Here is an 18,098-nt window from a genome sequence, read left to right as displayed (position 1 = left end):
CTAAAAAAGGGCAGCAAAGCAAGGCGGAATGCTACGGGACCGACGACTGTCACAATCTTATAAAGAACGATGAACCTGGGACCCAGTTTCCAAGAGGTTCGGAACCTTCAATTTTGTGCTCCTTGAGGACAACCATACCAAATCACCAACACACAGGTCCGGATCCACCAAACGTCTCTGATCTGCCACACTCTTATATTTGAACCACATATTCCTTAAATTATCAAAAAACCGTTGCCACACAGACTTAATTGACGATGAAAATCATTCTTCTCTAGGTATTCCCAAAAACGATTCCTATTAAATGAGCTGAACTGCAGATGAAACCTGTATGCCCCGAAAAACGGGGACTTACCAGTAGACTCATGACAACGATTATTTACCGCAAATTCAGCTAGAGGTAAGTAGGGAATCTAATTCTTCCCATTCTCAGACAAGATAAGTCTCAAGATTCTGGTTAACCCGTTCAGTTTGCCAATTAGACTACAGGTGAAATGCTGAAGAGAATGACAGATGGATCCCCAAACGAGTGCAAAACGCGCTCCAAAATTTGGAAATAAACTTCACCCCCTGGTCAGAAACAATATCGGTAGGGAATGGATCCCATGTAATTTTACAATCTCTCTGATGAAAATTTGCACCATAGTCTTGGCGTTGGGTTAAGTGAGTAGGGCAATAAAATGTGACATTTTACTGAATCTGTCCACCACCACCAAAATTACAGTATTACCTACCGACATGGGCAGATCAGTGCTAAAAAAAAAAAAATCGACCGATAAATGTGTGCAAGGTTTACTGGAAATCGCTAATGGTCGGTGAGGCCCAGATGGACGAGTATGAGAGGTTTTATAACATGCACAGACACTGCAGGCGGCTACATCCCGGACATCCTGATGTATCCCTGACCACCAAAAACGCAGAGTAAGCAGATCTGTGGTGGCTTTACTACAGGGATGTCCGGCCAAGACCGAATCGGAGATTCACCTGTACAGTTTCCCTAACAGACAGGCAAGAGTGGCATCCTCCTGAGCCTCAATAACCTGTTTCTTAAGATCGAAGTATATAGATGCAATAACCACCCCTTTTTGTAGTATAGGAACCGGATCACAATTCTCTCCACCCCAGGAAAACAACGAGATAAGGCATCCGCCTTAATGTTCTTGTTCCCCGGCCTATATGTGACAAAAAAGTAAAACGTGGTGAAGAACAATGCCCATCTTGCCTGTGGAGGCGTTAAGATGTTTTGCAGACTCTAGATGTAAGAAATTCTTATGATCCGTGATTACCATAACCGGATGAACAGTCCACTCTAAAAAATTACGCACTCTTCAAAGGCCCACTTGATTGCCAAAAGTTCCATGTTACACAAGTCAAAATTTCTCTCCGCAGATGAGTTTTTTGTTTTTGTGTTTTTTTTTTAGAAAAGTATGCACATGGACGCCATTTACCAGGAGACGCACCCTGCGACAATAGAGCCCCCACTCCCACTTCAGAGGTATCAACGTCTACAATAAAAGGCCGAGTGACGTCAGACTGAAGAATCGGCGCAGATGCAAAACACTCCTTCAAAGTATCGAATGCCTCCCTGTCCGGACTAGAGCACTTATAAAAGTCTGTCCTGTTTCTGGTCATATCCATCAAAGATTTGGCCACTACCGAAAATTTTTTGATTAACTTATGAAGTAGTATGTGCACTTATATGGTAGTAGTTGCTCAAACCCAAAAATCTTTGTATTGACTTCAAATTCTCAGGACGATCCCAATCCAGTACCGTCTGGATTCATGCAAAAACCGATGGATGATAAAACATATCCTAGAAAAATGATCTCATCAACCAAGAACAAACATTACTCTGGTTTGACAAATAATTTATTGTCTCTGAATATCTTTAAGACCTGCTTGACCTGTATCTGATGTGAAGGTGAATAATTTGTCAGGTGAAGAAATTAATAGGTCATCAAGATAGATTACCACAAATCTACCTACCAGGTGACTAAAATTGTCATTTACAAAGTGCTGAAAGACAGCGGAAGCATTCGTCAACCCAAAGAGCATCACAAGGTTCTCAGTGTCCCTCAGGCGTATTGAAAGCCATTTTCCACTTATCCCCCCTCTTTAATACAAATGAGATTATACAACCCCCTGTGATCCAGTTTAGAAAACCCATTTTGCTCCTACAATGTGATTAAATTGGTCTGGGATGAGAGGGAGTATCCCGGACCGTGATCTAAATGACTTTGCGTAAATCTAGGCAGGGGTGTAATTCCCTGTCTTTTTTTACAAAGAACTTCCCCACCCCCGCAGCAATGATGGATGAGGATGGTCTGATATGACTCTTTGCCAAACTTTCCACAATATAGTCCTTCATGGCCTGCCTCTCTTGATCAGAGATATTATATAGTCTGCTCTTAGGTAGCTTGGCCTGAGGAACAAGATTAATAGCACAGTCATAGGGATAATGGGGAGGAAGTTCTTGGCACCACTGCTCTGAAAACACATCACCAAAGTCAGACAGGTATTAAGGCAGAGACTCGGTATCCACTCTTGCGAGCAGAGTGCCTAAGCAGTGTTCATGACAATATTCACTTCGTTTTACCATCTCCCGAGTCTACCAATCTACCACAGGGTTGTGCAGAATGAGCCAAGGAAGTCCAAAAACCACAGGAGAGGCTAGACCCTCTAGCAGATAACAGTCAATACATTTGGAGTGCATGGCCCCTACCTGTAGGGGTAACCATCAGACGACTGGAGTAAAAAACACGTCTCAAGGGTGCAGAGCCGATGGAGATTATGGGTATAGGTCTGGACAGTGTATGTGGTTTGAGGCCCTGGATGAACTTGGTGATCAAGTTAAAACCTGCCTCACTGTCCAGAAAGGCAGAAACAACCACCTTATCTTTGCCCAGATGGATTTCAGCAGGAAGAAAAAATTGTGTCCTACCCACGGAGCAGATATGTACACCTGGGTTGCTAACCTCCCCGCAACCCGGGCTTCTTAGTTTTCCGGCGGCTGTTTACAGTGAGATAGTGAAGGACACGTACCCACAAAATGGCCCTTTCTACAACAGTAAAAACATTCTCCATCTGCGCCGAACAGACTGCTTTTCAGAACAAGTTGCCCCACCCAGCAGCAAAGGTTCCTCAGATGACTCAGAAACCAGGTTTCTCTTGCCCCTAAATCCTCCCGCACATTGGAGGTGTCTCTTTAATGTCTCTGGCGAAGACGGCGATCCACCCGGACAGCCAGAGACTTGGCCGTCTCAAGGGAAACTGGAGTCTCTTACAGGGCTAAGACATCCTTCACCCTTACCGATAGCCCTTCACAGAACTGGCTACGGAGACTGAGGTCGTTCAACTCTGTGAAACTTGGAGCAATACTCTTATGCCAGCCAGTTTCCCAGCTGAATCTGGCGTAGAATGGACCCACCAGGGTCGTCATATATAAGACTCAGCGCGATAAAAAAATCCTCCACCGTCTGGAGTGACTGGTATTCAGATGGGAGAAAGAATGCCCAAGCTTCAGGGTCACCCTGAAGGAGAGATTATTTTTCCAACCCGTTGCTTCTCTGTTTCTGAGGAACAAGGACGTAACCTGAAGTATAGTTTACAGGCCTCCCTGAAAACCACAAACTTGCCACACACTCCAGAGAACCTGTCAGGCAAAGTGATCTTCGGCTCCACTAAGGGTTGCCTGGGAGTTATGGTCCCCAAACCTGATGTGTTAAGAGTGCTGCAAAACGACAATGCGTAGATCTGCCACCTCCAGGATGAGCTGCTGCAGTTGCCCTGTCAGAGCAGTGACAGAATCCATAATGGATAACAAAAAGATTTCGGTCTGAGCTAATTTCTCACGACTCTATTGTCGGGTGTCCCGGGGACCAGGGGTGCAGTTCCCTGTCCGTAACACTAGGGTCACCCTGTTCCCTGGATTACTTCTGATGGTGAAGATGCCAGGGCCACAAACCGTGCCTTAGCTCCTAAATCTGCCCTCAGCCTGTACCCTTCCTCCACCAAGAGGGGAGTAGTAATGTACAGTAATACACCAATCAGACTAACAAGGTAATACGAACAGGGATAAAGGAATATGCCAATTATACAAATATACACACAAACAACAGAGGTAAACACTGAGGAATGGAGGATGGGGTTAAAGGGAACCTGTCACCCCCAAAATTCAGGGTGAGCTATGCCCACCAGCATCAGGGGCTTATCTACAGCATTCTGGCATGCTGTAGATAAGCCCCCGATGTATCCTGAAAGATAAGAAAAATGCTAGATTATACTCACCCAGGGGCGGTCCCAGTCCGATCCGGCGCCTCCCATCTTCATCAGATGACGTCTTCTTCTGGTCTTCACACTGCGGCTCCGGCGTACTTTGCCTGTTGAGGGCAGAGCAAAGTACTGCAGTGCGCAGGCACCGGGCATCTCTGACCTTTCCCGGCGCCTGCGCACTGCAGTACTTGGCTCTGCCCTCAACAGGGCAGACAAAGCACGCCTGCGTCGGAGCCGCAGCGTGAAGACTAGAAGAGGACGTCATCCTATGAAGATGGGAGGCCCCGGACCGGACCGCGACGCCCACTGGATCGGACTGCCCGCGTGAGTATAATATAACCTCTTTTTCTCATCTTTTAGGATACATCGGGGGCATATCTACAGCATTACAGAATGCTGTAGATAAACCCCTGATGCCAGTGGGCTTAGCTCACCCTCGATTTTGGGGGTGACAGGTTCCCTTTAAACCAAAAGTAGGAGAAGAAGGGGAATTATCACACACTGAAAACCTAGAAACAGTCACAGGTAATCCACCAAATGCTTTCTCCAATAACAAACACCAGCCATGCAGCAAAAGCTTTCTCTGACAATGAGTGCTAGCCAGGACCTAGTTTATACAGGGGATGGGAGTGGCTAACAGTGCACAGCTGGGAGCCTTAACAGTCCAGGAGCTCTCAACAGAGCACATTAACCCCTGCACTACTAAAAGAACTATGCACTGTTTAATATGAAGGTGAAGTGCTTCTAATCAGTGCAGGAGTAGGAGAAATCAGACTCTGCTGTCTTCTGGCTCCTCTCTGTCGCAGTAAACCCGTGACAGTCAGCATACTTAATTCTGATCAATATTAAGTGATATTAACTATAATTATTTTATAATATTGCATGCTAACTTTAATAATGAGAAAAATTAATTTCAGCCTCGTTCAGCATTTCACAACAGCCACAACGGTCTGTTACGTGGCCCCCGGAGAAAATTAATTCACCATCCCTGCCATTGTTCAGTGCAGTAGTAGCCAGGAAGCTAATTTCAGCATGTATAGTGGTTTGTGAAAGTATTCACACCCCCCCTTGGCAAATTATCCGTGTTTTGCTACCTTATGTAAAGAACGTACCTACTACTGTGAACACTGGTGTTTCGTTTTATTATGAAATAAATAGAATAAAATAACTGAAAAAAATCAGTGTGCATAATTATTTACCTCCCCTAAAGTCAGTACTTTGTAGAGCAGTGGTCCCCAACTCCAGGCCTCGAGGGCCGCCAACAGTGCAGGTTTTCAGGATTTCCTTAGTATTGCACAGGGGTTGGAATCATCACCTGTGCAGATGATCACATTACCACCGATGCAATACTAAAGAAATCCTGAAAACCTGCACTGTTGGCGGCCCTCGAGGCCTGGAGTTGGGGACCCCTGTTGTAGAGCCTCCTTTTGCTGCAGTTACACTGCAGGTCACTCACTTTGGGTAAAGGTACCGTCACACTTTAGCGACGCTGCAGCGATACCGACAACGATCCGGATCGCTGCAGCATCGCTGTTTGGTCGCTGGAGAGCTGTCACACAGACCGCTCTCCAGCGACCAACGATCCCGAGGTCCCCGGGTAACAAGGGTAAACATCGGGTTACTAAGCGCAGGGCCGCGCTTAGTAACCCGATGTTTACCCTGGTTACCATCGTTAAAGTAAAAAAAACAAACACTACATACTTACCTACCGCTGTCTGTCCCCGGCGCTGTGCTTCTCTGCTCTGGCTGTGAGCACAGCGGCCGGAAAGCAGAGCGGTTACGTCACCGCTCTGCTTTCCGGCTGCCCGCCGCTCACAGCCAGAGCAGAGAAGCCCAGCGCCGGGGACAGACAGCGGTAGGTAAGTATGTAGCGTTTGTTTTTTTTACTTTAACGATGGTAACCAGGGTAAACATCGGGTTACTAAGCGCAGGGCCGTGCTTAGTAACCCGATGTTTACCCTGGTTACCAGCGAAGACATCGCTGAATCGGCGTCACACACGCCGATTCAGCGATGTCAGCGGGACCTCAACGATCAAAAAATGGCCCAGGCCATTCCGACACGACCAGCGATCTCACAGCAGGGGCCTGATCGCTGCTACGTGTCACACATAGCGAGATCGCTACTGAGATCGCTGTTGCGTCACAAAACTTGTGACTCAGCAGCGATCTCGCTAGCGATCTCGCTATGTGTGACGGGGCCTTAAGTCTCTATGAGCTTTCCACATCTTGCCACTGGGACTTTTGCCCATTCCCCAAAGCAAAACTGCTCCAGCTCCTTCAAGTTAGACGGTTTCCTCTGGTGAACAGCAATCTTCATGTCTGACCACAGATTCTCAATTGGATTAAGCTCTGACTAGGCCACTCCAAAACATTTACACGTTTCCCCTTAAACCACTCGACTGTTGCTTTAGCAGTATGCTTTGGGACATTGTCTTGTTAGCAGTATGCTTTGGGACAGGGTCTTGTTGCAAGGTGAACCTCTGTCCCAGTCTCAAATCACTGAGAGACTGAAGTAGGTTTTGGTCAAGAATAAGCCTTTACTTACACACAGAAATTATATAGCTCATTTTGAGTTTGTCAAAAGACATGTGGGGGACTACCCAAATGTATGGAGGAAGGGACCAAAATTGAACTTTTTGGCCTCCAATATAAACGATATGTCTGAAGGAAAACCGGCACAGCTTATCACCCCAACACCATTCCCACAGTAAACATGGTGGTGGCAGCATTTTGCTGTGGGGATGTTTCTCGGCAACAAGGGCAGGGAAAATCGTTAAGAGTTGAGGGGGGAGATGGATGGTGCATAATACAGGGATTTTTCTGCCTACTCTTCCATAAAGGCCACTTCTATGGAATATACTGCTTATTGTGGTCGTATGGACAGAAACTCGTATCTGCTTGGGATCTGCTTGGGATCTCTGCAGCACTCCCAGGGTTACCCAAGGTCCCTATGGTGCCTCTGTGATTAATGCCCTCCTTCCCCAGTCTGAGTGTTTTGGTGAGCGGCCCTCTCTTGGCAGGTTTGCTGTGGTACCATGTTCTTTCCATTTCTTGATAATGAATTTGATGGTGCTCTGGGGGGGGTCCTCAGAAATTGTATTTTGTCCCTGACCTGTCTGGAGATCTCCTAAGGCTACTTTCACACTTGCGTCGGTACGGGTCCGTCGCTAAGCTTCGGCGCGACGTACGTTGTGAAAATTTGGCACGACATGGGCAGTGGATGCAGTTTTTCAATGCATCCGCTGCCCAATCTAAAGTCCGGGGAGGAGGGGGCAGAGCTCCAGCCATGCATGCGCGGTAGGAAATGGCGGATCCGACGTACGAAAAAATGTTACATTGATCGATTTTTCGTGATGACGGTCTGACAAAACATGATGGATCCAATGCACGACGGATGTGACGTATGGCCATACTTCGCGATCCGTCGGCAATACAAGTCTATGGGCAAAAAACGCATCCTGCGGGCACATTTGCAGGATCTGTTTTTTCCCCAAAACGACGCATTGCGACGGACGTCACACGACGCAAGTGTGAAAGTAGCCTTAAGGTACCGTCACACTAAGCGACGCTGCAGAGATACCGACAACTATGTCGATCGCTGCAGCGTCGCTGTTTGGTCGCTGGAGAGCTGTCACAAAGACAGCTCTCCAGCGACCAACGATCCCGAGGTCCCCGGGTAACCAGATGGCGGGGGACATGTCCAGACACCGGGAATGTAAGTATGTAGTGTTTTTTTTTTTTTTTTTACATTTTACATTTACAACGGTAACCAGGGTAAACATCGGGTTACTAAGCGCGGCCCTGCGCTTAGTAACCCGATATTTACCCTGAGTGAAGACATCGCCGAATCGGCGTCACACACGCCGATTCAGCGATGTCTGCGGGAGATCAGCGACAAAATAAAGTGCTGGACTTTCCCCAGCGACCAACGATCTCCCAGCAGGGGCCTGATCGTTGGTCGCTGTCACACATAACGATTTCGTTAACGATATCGTTGCTACGTCACAAAAAGCAACAATATCGTTAACGATATCGTTATGTGTGACGGTACCTTTAGTCTTCATGGTGGTTTGGTCAGTGGTGCCTCTTGTTTAATGGTGTTGCAGACTCTGTGGCCGTTGAGAAAAAGTGTGTATATATTGATAGATCATGTGACACATAGATTGCTCACAGATGGCCTTCCTTTCACCAAGCATGTGACTCATGAAAGTAATTGCTTGAACCAAAAAATTATAGAGGCTTCATCACAAAAGGGGTAAATACATATGCATATACCAATTTGTAGTTATTTAATCACGTAAAATTAAATTTAGGCCTTTGCTTTTCTCACTTCAACAACAAAAATATTTAATAACTGGTTGCAATGTAACAAGATAGGTAACAAGCCAAGGGGTTGAAAACTTTTGCAAACCACTGTGTACTCTTGGCAGACTGATCAGACTAGGAAGCCTCCCACTAAAAAAGTGAATGACTAGCTGCGGAGCTGCTTACGGGTTCCCTACGAGAAAATAACCGGAATGTGCTACCAAACCAGTGCGGATGTAAACAGTGCAAGAGCGACAAATTATAGATTGATGAAATGACAAAAACGTTTTAAATAGAGGGAAGTGAATACAATTATAGTGTCAAAGCAATCTGCCTAATAAAACTATCGTAGTATCGCAGTGATTTGTGCAGCTGCTACCGATCTATGTAACCTTACAGAACACAGGTTACAGTGGGTACAAATGTATGCACCCCTCAGATGAGAGCAGGGGCTACCTAGGTACATTTTATAGCTTTGCAAGGAAATCGTGCTTTTGACTCACTGTGAACCAACACCATCAAAATGGTTATAAATTAAAGCTAAGTAAAAAAAACAAACCGAAGAATTCAAGTGAAAATCTATTACACAATTTCACCTTTGGTTTTGTTTTTTATTGACAAAGAGAGAGAAAAAAAGAAAACAGTCTAAATAATTCCTCATGGTGTGATACCTGTGCTAACGTTGCAATCTGTGGTTGGGTTTGAATAGTCATTTGCTGGACTTCTGCCTCCGTCACAGCCCCATCTCCACTCTGCGTCTCTGCTCCAGATTCCATGGTCATTTAGTTACCTAAAATAAATGGATGTAAATCTTTACAAAAAAAATGTAAAGCAAAAATGTTTCTAATTTATTGCACTGACATTTTTCTTCATTTTAAAATCTCGCCAGGTCCTAAAATTCACAATGACCTGAAAATGGAAAACTAACACAATTCCATATTATCAGAAGTATGGACACACCTGGACTGGACCGACAGGATTAACATACAGCAAGGGAGAACTTCAAATTTTTGGGGGGGTTTATACAGGGGCAGTCGTGGGATTATATAACCACTCATGGACTGCAGCACAGGACAAAACTGGTGACAGTTCCCTTTAAATAGTATAGTATCAGTTTGGGTAGGAGAGGTAAAGGCAGGATGAATTTTATAGACCAGTGTTTGCCAAACTTAACTCACGGCTCCCAACAGGTCATATTCTCAAGATTCCCTTGTATTGCAGAGGTTGTGGGAGTATCATCAAGGCATCAAGAATTCTCTCACCTGTGTAACATTATAGAAATCCTAACAACATGACCTGTGAGGGTCTGAGGATTGGAGTTTGGGAAACACCATTAGGGTATGTGCACACGTAGAAGTAACCTCTGCCGATTTTTCCGCACCCGTTTTGAGAATTCCGCGGGTAAGAAGCACTGCGTTTTATCTGCGGATTTTATGCAGTTTTTGTGCTGATTCCACCTGCGGTTTTACACCTGCAGATTCCTATTATGGAGCAGGTGTAAAACGCTGCGGAATCCACACAAAAAATGAACATGCTGCGGAATAAACAACTCAGCATTTCCGCGGGTTTTTTTCCGCAGCATATGCACTGCGGATTTTGTTTTCCATAGGTTTACATGGTACTGTAAAGTCATGGAAAACAGCTGCAGATCCGCAGCGTCAAAACCGCTGCAGATCCGCAGTAAAATCCGCAACGTGTGCACATACCCAAATACTTTTAAATGCTGCAACATTTTTCACAAAGGTGTGGATTTGTTTTACTTTTTATGTCTATTTTGGCTAGCTCTGCCAAAGTTTGATGAGCTGGGACAGAACAGCGCTATAAATTCATTAAAAGTTCCACTATTATCTATATCCTCCAATCAACCATATTGCAAATGTATATAGATATCTAGACGTATGAATGTTTCTATTTATAGGGTGGCATTATTCTGATGACGTCACAAGACTGTCACCTCACCAGGTTCAGGAAAAGTGCTAGTGAGAGGATTAAGTGCTCAAAAAGATTAGGAAAAGTCTCTCCTGAGCATAGGACAGGGACTACCGTATATAAAGACAATAGTCTGCGTAGTACAACAAACCATGACCGATATGTATGCTCTTTGGATCACTGCTTTTTTAAGGCTGTAGAGCAGGGGTGCACAACCTTATCTAGACAGAGGACCACATTGTCATATTGAATCAATAAAATAACAGGGTTATTACCATCTGAGAGATTTCTACGACAAACAAAATACTCCACAAATGCCTGATATTTACGAGTCCAGAAAGTGGAACCTGCACTGATAGGAATTATGGGTGTTCTCTTTTACCCCCAATTAGCACTTGAGTGGGGAAGGCAATGTGTCAATGTTGCTCTAATCATTGTGAGCTTAAATGGCATAAGCTACAATCTAGAATATAACGGTGGGAGCGTCACTCTGTCCGAAGCCTTTATAGACTGCGCAAGCGCGACGCACCGTGCCTGCACAGTCTGGACAAGAGTGACGCAGCCGAAGTTACTTATCCCCCCCAATATACCGGCCATGGGGGCTCCACACACCCGTGTATCCCCCATAATATAGCGGCCATGGGGGCTCCGTGCTCTGCAGCTCCGGTCAGGGTAGATGTAGAGCCCAGCGGAGCTCCAGGACCTTCGATGATGTCACCAGCATGTGACCAGTGACACGAGTGGGCGGAGTCAGCCCTCGCTGTGCTGGCTGCAGGGGTGCTGTATCCATTATTGCCAGCGCCGCACTCACGCAGTAAGTACAGCTACACTCACGCAGTACAGCCACACTCGCCCGCACTCACACAGTACAGCCACACTCGCCCACACTCACACAGTACAGCCGCACTCGGGCAGCACAGCCGCACTCGGGCAGCACAGCCGCACTCGGGCAGCACAGCTGGAGAGAGAAAGATGGGAGCAACATATGGCAGAATGGAAACAGGAACAGGCAGAATGGGTGCAGCACATTACAACAGAATGGGGGCACAGGATGGGAACAGAACATGACAGAATGGTTGCGCAGGATGGGAGCACCACATGACAAAATGGGGACGCAGGATGGGAACAGCACATGACAGAATCGTTGCGCACGATGGGAGCAGCACATGACAGGATGGGGGCAGGATGGGAGCACCACATGACAAAATGGGGACGCAGGATGGGAACAGCACATGACAGAATCATTGCGCACGATGGGAGCAGCACATGACAGGATGGGGGCAGGATGGAGCAGCACATGACAGGATGGGGACGCAGGATGGAGCAGCACATGACAGGATGATGACGCAGGATGGAGCAGCACATACCAGGATGGTGACGCAGGATGGAGCAGCACATACCAGGATGGAGACCATATACCAATATAAATGCTCGCCACCCGGGCGTAGAACGGGTTCAATAGCTAGTGTAGATATAGTCACAAGCCTAGACAGCCACCCGCAACTAACATACATCTGTCTAGAACAAGGGTGGGCAATTAATTTTCCTGAGGGGCCAACCAATTAGCTGAAATTAATTATGGTCAATATTAATATCAATATATTATAATTATACTATTGATAATTATATTATTAACTGTATCACTTAATATTGAGCAGAATTAAGTATGCGGCCATCCTCCTATATATCGTTTGAAATCAAGTACAGCCCCTTCTGCGTATTGTATGAGCTCCCCACACAGCCCCTTATATGCTTGAAGAGCCCTGACACAGCCTCCCTATATACAGCATGAGCCCCACACAGCCTCCCTATATACAGCATGAGCCCCACACAGCCTCCCTATATACAGCATGAGCCCCACACAGCCTCCCTATATACAGCATGAGCCCCACACAGCCTCCCTATATACAGCATGAGCCCCACACAGCCTCCCTATATACAGCATGAGCCCCACACAGCCTCCCTATATACAGCATGAGCCCCACACAGCCTCCCTATATACAGCATGAGCCCCACACAGCCTCCCTATATACAGCATGAGCCCCACACAGCCTCCCTATATACAGCATGAGCCCCACACAGCCTCCCTATATACAGCATGAGCCCCACACAGCCTCCCTATATACAGCATGAGCCCCACACAGCCTCCCTATATACAGCATGAGCCCCACACAGCCTCCCTATATACAGCATGAGCCTCACACAGCCTCGCTATATACAGCATGAGTCCCACACAGCCTCCCTATATACAGCATGAGCCCCACACAGCCTCCCTATATACAGCATGAGCCCCACACAGCCTCCCTATATACAGCATGAGCCCCTCACAGCCTCCCTTTATATACTGCATGAGCCCCACAGCCTCCCTATATACTGCATGATCCCCACAGCCTCCCTTTATATACTGCATGAGCCCCACAGCCTTCCTTTATATACTGCATGAGCCCCACAGCCTCCCTATATACTGCATGAGCCCCACACAGCCTCCCTTTATATACTGCATGAGCCCCACAGCCTCCCTATATACTGCATGATCCCCACACAGCCTCCCTTTATATACTGCATGAGCCCCACTATATATATTGCATGAGCCCCACAAAGCCTCCCTATATATATTGCATGAGCCCCACACAGCCTCACTATATATGTTGCATGAGCCCCACACAGCCTCCCCATATACTGCACAAGTGCCACACACCCTCCCAATGTGCAGCACGAGGCCCCCATAGCCTCCCCGTATGCAGCACGAGGCCCCCCCATAGCCTCCCCATGTGCAGCATGTCACCCCCATAGCCTCCCCTTGTACATTTGTACAGCACGACACCCCCATAGCCTCCCCGTGTGCAGCACGACGCCCCCATAGTCTCCCCGTGTGCAGCACAAGGATCCCATAGCCTCCCCATGTGCAGCACGAGGATCCCATAGCCTCCCCATGTGCAGCATGTCACCCCATAGCCTTCCCTTGTACAGCATGACACCCCCATAGCCTCCCCACGTGCAGCACGACACCCCCATAGCCTCCCCATGTGCAGCACGAGGACCACATAGCCTCCCCTTGTGCAACACGAAGCCCCATAGCCTCCCCCTGAGCACCACGACGCTCCCATAGCCTCCCCTTGTGCACCACAACACACTCATAGCCTCCCCATGTGCAGAACGGCGCCCTCATAGCCTCCCGATGTGCACCATCTCACCCCCACAGCCTCCCCTTGTGCAGCACAACAACCCCATAGCCTCCCCTTGTGCAGCACGACACTCCCATAGCCTCCCTGTGCCCACCCAAACATCTCATACATATTAAGAAAAATGACCACCACATACGCAGAGGCCCCTCCTCCACCAAATAAGTCAGCGCAGATGGAGACAGCAAGCGAGCAGGCGGGCACGGTGCGGTCCGTGGACCTCTGTTTTCCTGCCCCTCTGTTGTCTCAGTCCGCGGGCCAGACTGAGACAACCAATGGGCCCGATGTAGCCGGCGGGCCGCATTTTTTTCCAGGTCTGGTCTACAGTGATAAAAAGACAAGGGGACCTTATTCTCAAAAATTGTGGGGGGGGGACAGAGGTGACTGCATGCCACTCTCGTCTTTGAAATAATATGCAAACAGCCACACACAGGCGAGTATTTCTGTGACCGATAGTTGGGGGACAGGCTCCATGTGGCCTGGGTCATAGGTTATGCATCCCTGCTGTTCGCTTCTGAGCACCACTGTGCAATTTACAAATCCATTTTTGATGTGATCCAAGAGGCAAGCAAGGTTGGGTAAAAAAGCTCCAAGATAGGCCAGTTATACACATCCGATTTTCACATTCCATATTCAGTATGCTGTCGTGGACTGGCGGTGGGTCTCCTAACCTGAACTGAGAGGTCCTGTATATGCATATGACGCCGTTTACGTCGGATCAGGAGTTCGGCTGCTGGTCCACGACATTGTGGTACATACAAGAACTGTGAAAGTAGGATGTGTAAAAATGGCATATCGTTGAAATAACATGAAAAGTAGAGAGTTGGTATAGGAAAGATGGTCAAGTGCCCTAGAAGACTGGTAGCCACTAGAGAATAATAGCAAGCTAAATAATTCATATAAATCACTGACTATTTATTACACTTTAACGATTCATTGTCATAAAGTAATTATTTAGGGTCAAACTACGATTTAAGGGCTATTTCATCACAGGACGACATTGGTAGGTTTTGCTACATTATGATGATGAGTGGGGGGTCCTGTCAGCGATGCTCCCAGCCACCACTGTATATGACATTTGTAGCAGCTGTACTTAAGCGAATGGGAGAAACTGCAGCACTCCATTGCCTACATCCTGCCATTATCAGATCATCGTAGAGGTGTCAAGTGTCCGACCCCCACCAATCTCATTTTGATCAACTATCCTCAATTGATTTGTAAGTTACGGACAATCCTGTTATATGTCCCCACACACATTTATGGTTCAATTGATTGTACCTGAAAAGTCTTTCTACCATTTTATAATCAGATTTTTATACATCATGCTTATGAGTTTGAATAGTGTGGATCATGGCTGATAGAGCAGCAGCCTGAATCGGATTAAATGGGAGGTGTAGTTCAACTCTGATCTTTTTCACACAACTGTATCTCAGCAACTTTTCAGTTTCAGATCAAATTTAAATATTTTAATATTTAAACCAAAGATAACACGTAAAAACAAAATGCAGTTTTTAAATAAAATGTTTTTATTATTAAGGAAAAAATTAATTCAAACTTACAGGGCACGGTTTGAAAAAGTTATTGCCAATCCACCACCTCCACTTAAAACATAAATTAGCTGTGGTTTTTCACATCTTTGAAAAGCAGAGTTCAAATTCCCTAGCCACACGCAGGCCTGATTTCTTACTTGAGAACAGGTATAGCAGTAATCACTTAAATAGGACCTTCCTGACAAAGTGAAATAGACCAAAAGCTATACATGCCACGATCCAAAGAAAATCTGGAACAAATGAGAAACAAAGTATTTGAGAGCTACCAGTCTGGAAAAGATTATAAAGCAATTTCTAAAGCTTTGCAACTTCAGCACACCACAGTGAGCCATTATCCATAGATGGCAAAAACATGGAACAGTTGTGAAACTTCCCAGGAGTGGCTGGCAGACCAAAATTACCCAAAGAGCGCAGCGACGACTCATCCAAGAGGTCACAAAGCACCCCACCACAACATTCAAAGAATTGCAGGCCTCACTTGCCTCAGTTAAGGCCAGTGTTCATAATTCCACCATAAGAAAGAGATTGGGCAAAAATGGCAGCGTTACAAGAAGAAAACAACTGCTGAGAAATAAGAACATAAAGGCTCGTCTCAGTCTTGCCAGAAAACATCTTGATGATCCACAAGACTTTTGGGAGAATACTCTGTGGACCTACGAGACAAAAGTTAACTTTTTGGAAGGTGTATGTTTCATTTCATCTAGCGCAGAAGTAACACAACATTTCAGAAAAGGTACATCATGCCAACAGTAAAATATGGTGGTGGTAGTGTGATGGTCTGGGTCTGTTAAGACCTGAAAGACTTGCGGTGGTAAATGGAACTATGAATACTACCAAAAAATCCTATCCAGCCATCTGTTTGTGACCTCAAGTTAAAGTGCACTTGGGTTACGCAGGAGGACAATGATGCAAAACACACCAGCAAATCCACCTCTGAATAGCTTAAGGGTATGTGTCCACGGGCCAAATTACATCCGGGTTAGCTGCGGATTGAACGCTGCGTCCAGATGTTACAGCGTAGTGGAGGGGATTTTATGAAATCCCGTCTCCACTACGCGTGCGAACACGCATCCGGCGGCACTGCGTTTACAGACATGGGGTGCATCTTTTTAGATTGCAGCGTGTTTGTTTACCTTGCGGCGACGAAGCGTCGCCGCAAGGTAAATCACAGGGTCCTATGTATGGGGTGCGGTGATTCCGGATGTGTTCAATGAACACATCCAGAATCACCGCGCGTACAGAAGGGGGTGGCGCTTTGGGCGTAGTGGGATTTCCGCTCCGTTCAAAGTGCCGTGATTACGGACCATTGACACATACCCTAAGAAAAACTAAATTAAGACTTTGGAGTGGCCTACTCAAAGTCCTGACCTTAATTTGATTGAGATGCTGTGGCATGACCTTAGAAAGGTGGCTCATGGTCGGAAACCCTCAAATGTGGCTGAATTACAGCAATCCTGCAAAGATGAGTGGGCCAAAATTCCTCCATAGCTTGTAAAAGACTCATTGCCAGTTATCGCAAACGCTTGATCGTAGTTGTTGCAGCTAAAGATGTGTTGCTAGTATAACAAATATGGGAGACATAGAAACATATCCGCAATTCCCAAACAAGTATTAGGGGCACGGTTCTGCCATGAATAGAAAAACACACATAGCCCCTACAATTACAACGTCCCTTCATATACCCACACACTAAAAACCAGTTTTTACTTACCGGAAATAGGATTTTACAGAGTCCACGACAGCACCCACTATGAGAGAGGGGATCCGCCCACCATCAGGACAGGAACCTACAGGTTAAAAAAGGGGCGGTCCCCCCTCGCCCTACAGTTTGTGTTCCAGAGTATCAAGGGATACGCCAATGAATCAGTACATGATAATATCTTGAACAATACTAAATACCATCACCTCTATAGAGTGATCTCTAACGGCACACCTTCCAATAGAGTGCAAGAATAAGTAATTAAATACAGGGGGAATGTACGGGTGCTGTCGTGGAGTCTGTAAAATCCTATTACCGGTAAGTAAAAAACAGTTTTCCTATCGCCACGACAGCACCCACTACGAGAGACTTTCAAAGACTATTTAACTGGGAGGGACCACAGCACTAAGTACTGAAAGTCCAAAGTGTAAGCTGAAATTAGCAGATAGATCAAGGCGATAGCGCTTATAAAAGGTGGAAGGTGATGACCAAGTTGCCGCCTTACATATCATATCAATGGGGACATCTGCCTTCTCCACCCAAGATGATGCCATAGGCCGAGTGGAGTGCGCTTTGATGCCCTCTGGTGGTGTCTCCCCTTTGGCGGAATAAGCAAGACATATCACATCCCTAATCCATCTAGCGATAGAACTCTTCGTGGCACTTGAACCTTTGCTTCGATTCTGGAAAGAAACAAAGCCCTACTCTGCCTCCAGCTTTGTGTCCTATTCAAATACTCTAACACTGCCCTTTTAACATCTAGGGTATGACATTTTTTCTCATGTTCTGAAGCTGGATTTTCATAAAAGGATGGTAGGTATATCTCCTGACTTCTATGAAACCTAGATGCTACCTTTGGCAAATATGCAGTATCTGGTTTTAAGACAATTTTGTCCTGGAGGATTATTAGATAGGGAGGATCAACTGACAACGCTTGGATATCACTGACCCTCCTAGCAGATGTTAACGCTAAAAGTAGAGCTGTCTTTAAAGGGAACCTGTCACCTGAATTTGGCGGGACCAGTTTTGGGTCATATGGGCGGAGTTTTAGGGTGTTTGATTCACCCTTTCCTTACCCGCTGGCTGCATGCTGGCCGCAATATTGGATTGAAGTTCATTCTATGTCTACAGAGGACAGAGAATGAACTTCAATCCAATAT

The 18,098-nt window shown here is 46.4% G+C and overlaps 1 protein-coding gene across 2 annotated transcripts in view; it reads right to left on the bottom strand.

Moving 5' to 3' along the window:
- The window catches only part of CREB1 (cAMP responsive element binding protein 1), a 152,191-nt gene that overhangs the window by 83,233 nt on the left and 50,860 nt on the right, over nucleotides 1-18,098 (bottom strand). The window contains exon 2 of one of the 2 annotated variants that reach the window (XM_069733703.1): nucleotides 9,250-9,368. The exons of the other annotated variant lie outside the window; for it this stretch is intronic. Coding sequence (XP_069589804.1) covers nucleotides 9,250-9,360 — 111 coding nt within the window. The 5' untranslated portion in view covers nucleotides 9,361-9,368. The remainder of the gene's footprint in view (nucleotides 1-9,249; nucleotides 9,369-18,098) is intronic. 2 annotated transcript variants of the gene reach the window in all.

This window comes from Ranitomeya imitator, chromosome 7 (genome assembly GCF_032444005.1).
Source record: "Ranitomeya imitator isolate aRanImi1 chromosome 7, aRanImi1.pri, whole genome shotgun sequence".
Classification (NCBI taxonomy): domain Eukaryota; kingdom Metazoa; phylum Chordata; class Amphibia; order Anura; family Dendrobatidae; genus Ranitomeya; species Ranitomeya imitator.
The sequence above is the reverse complement of the archived record's forward strand: the minus strand, read 5'-3'. Positions and strand labels throughout refer to the sequence as shown.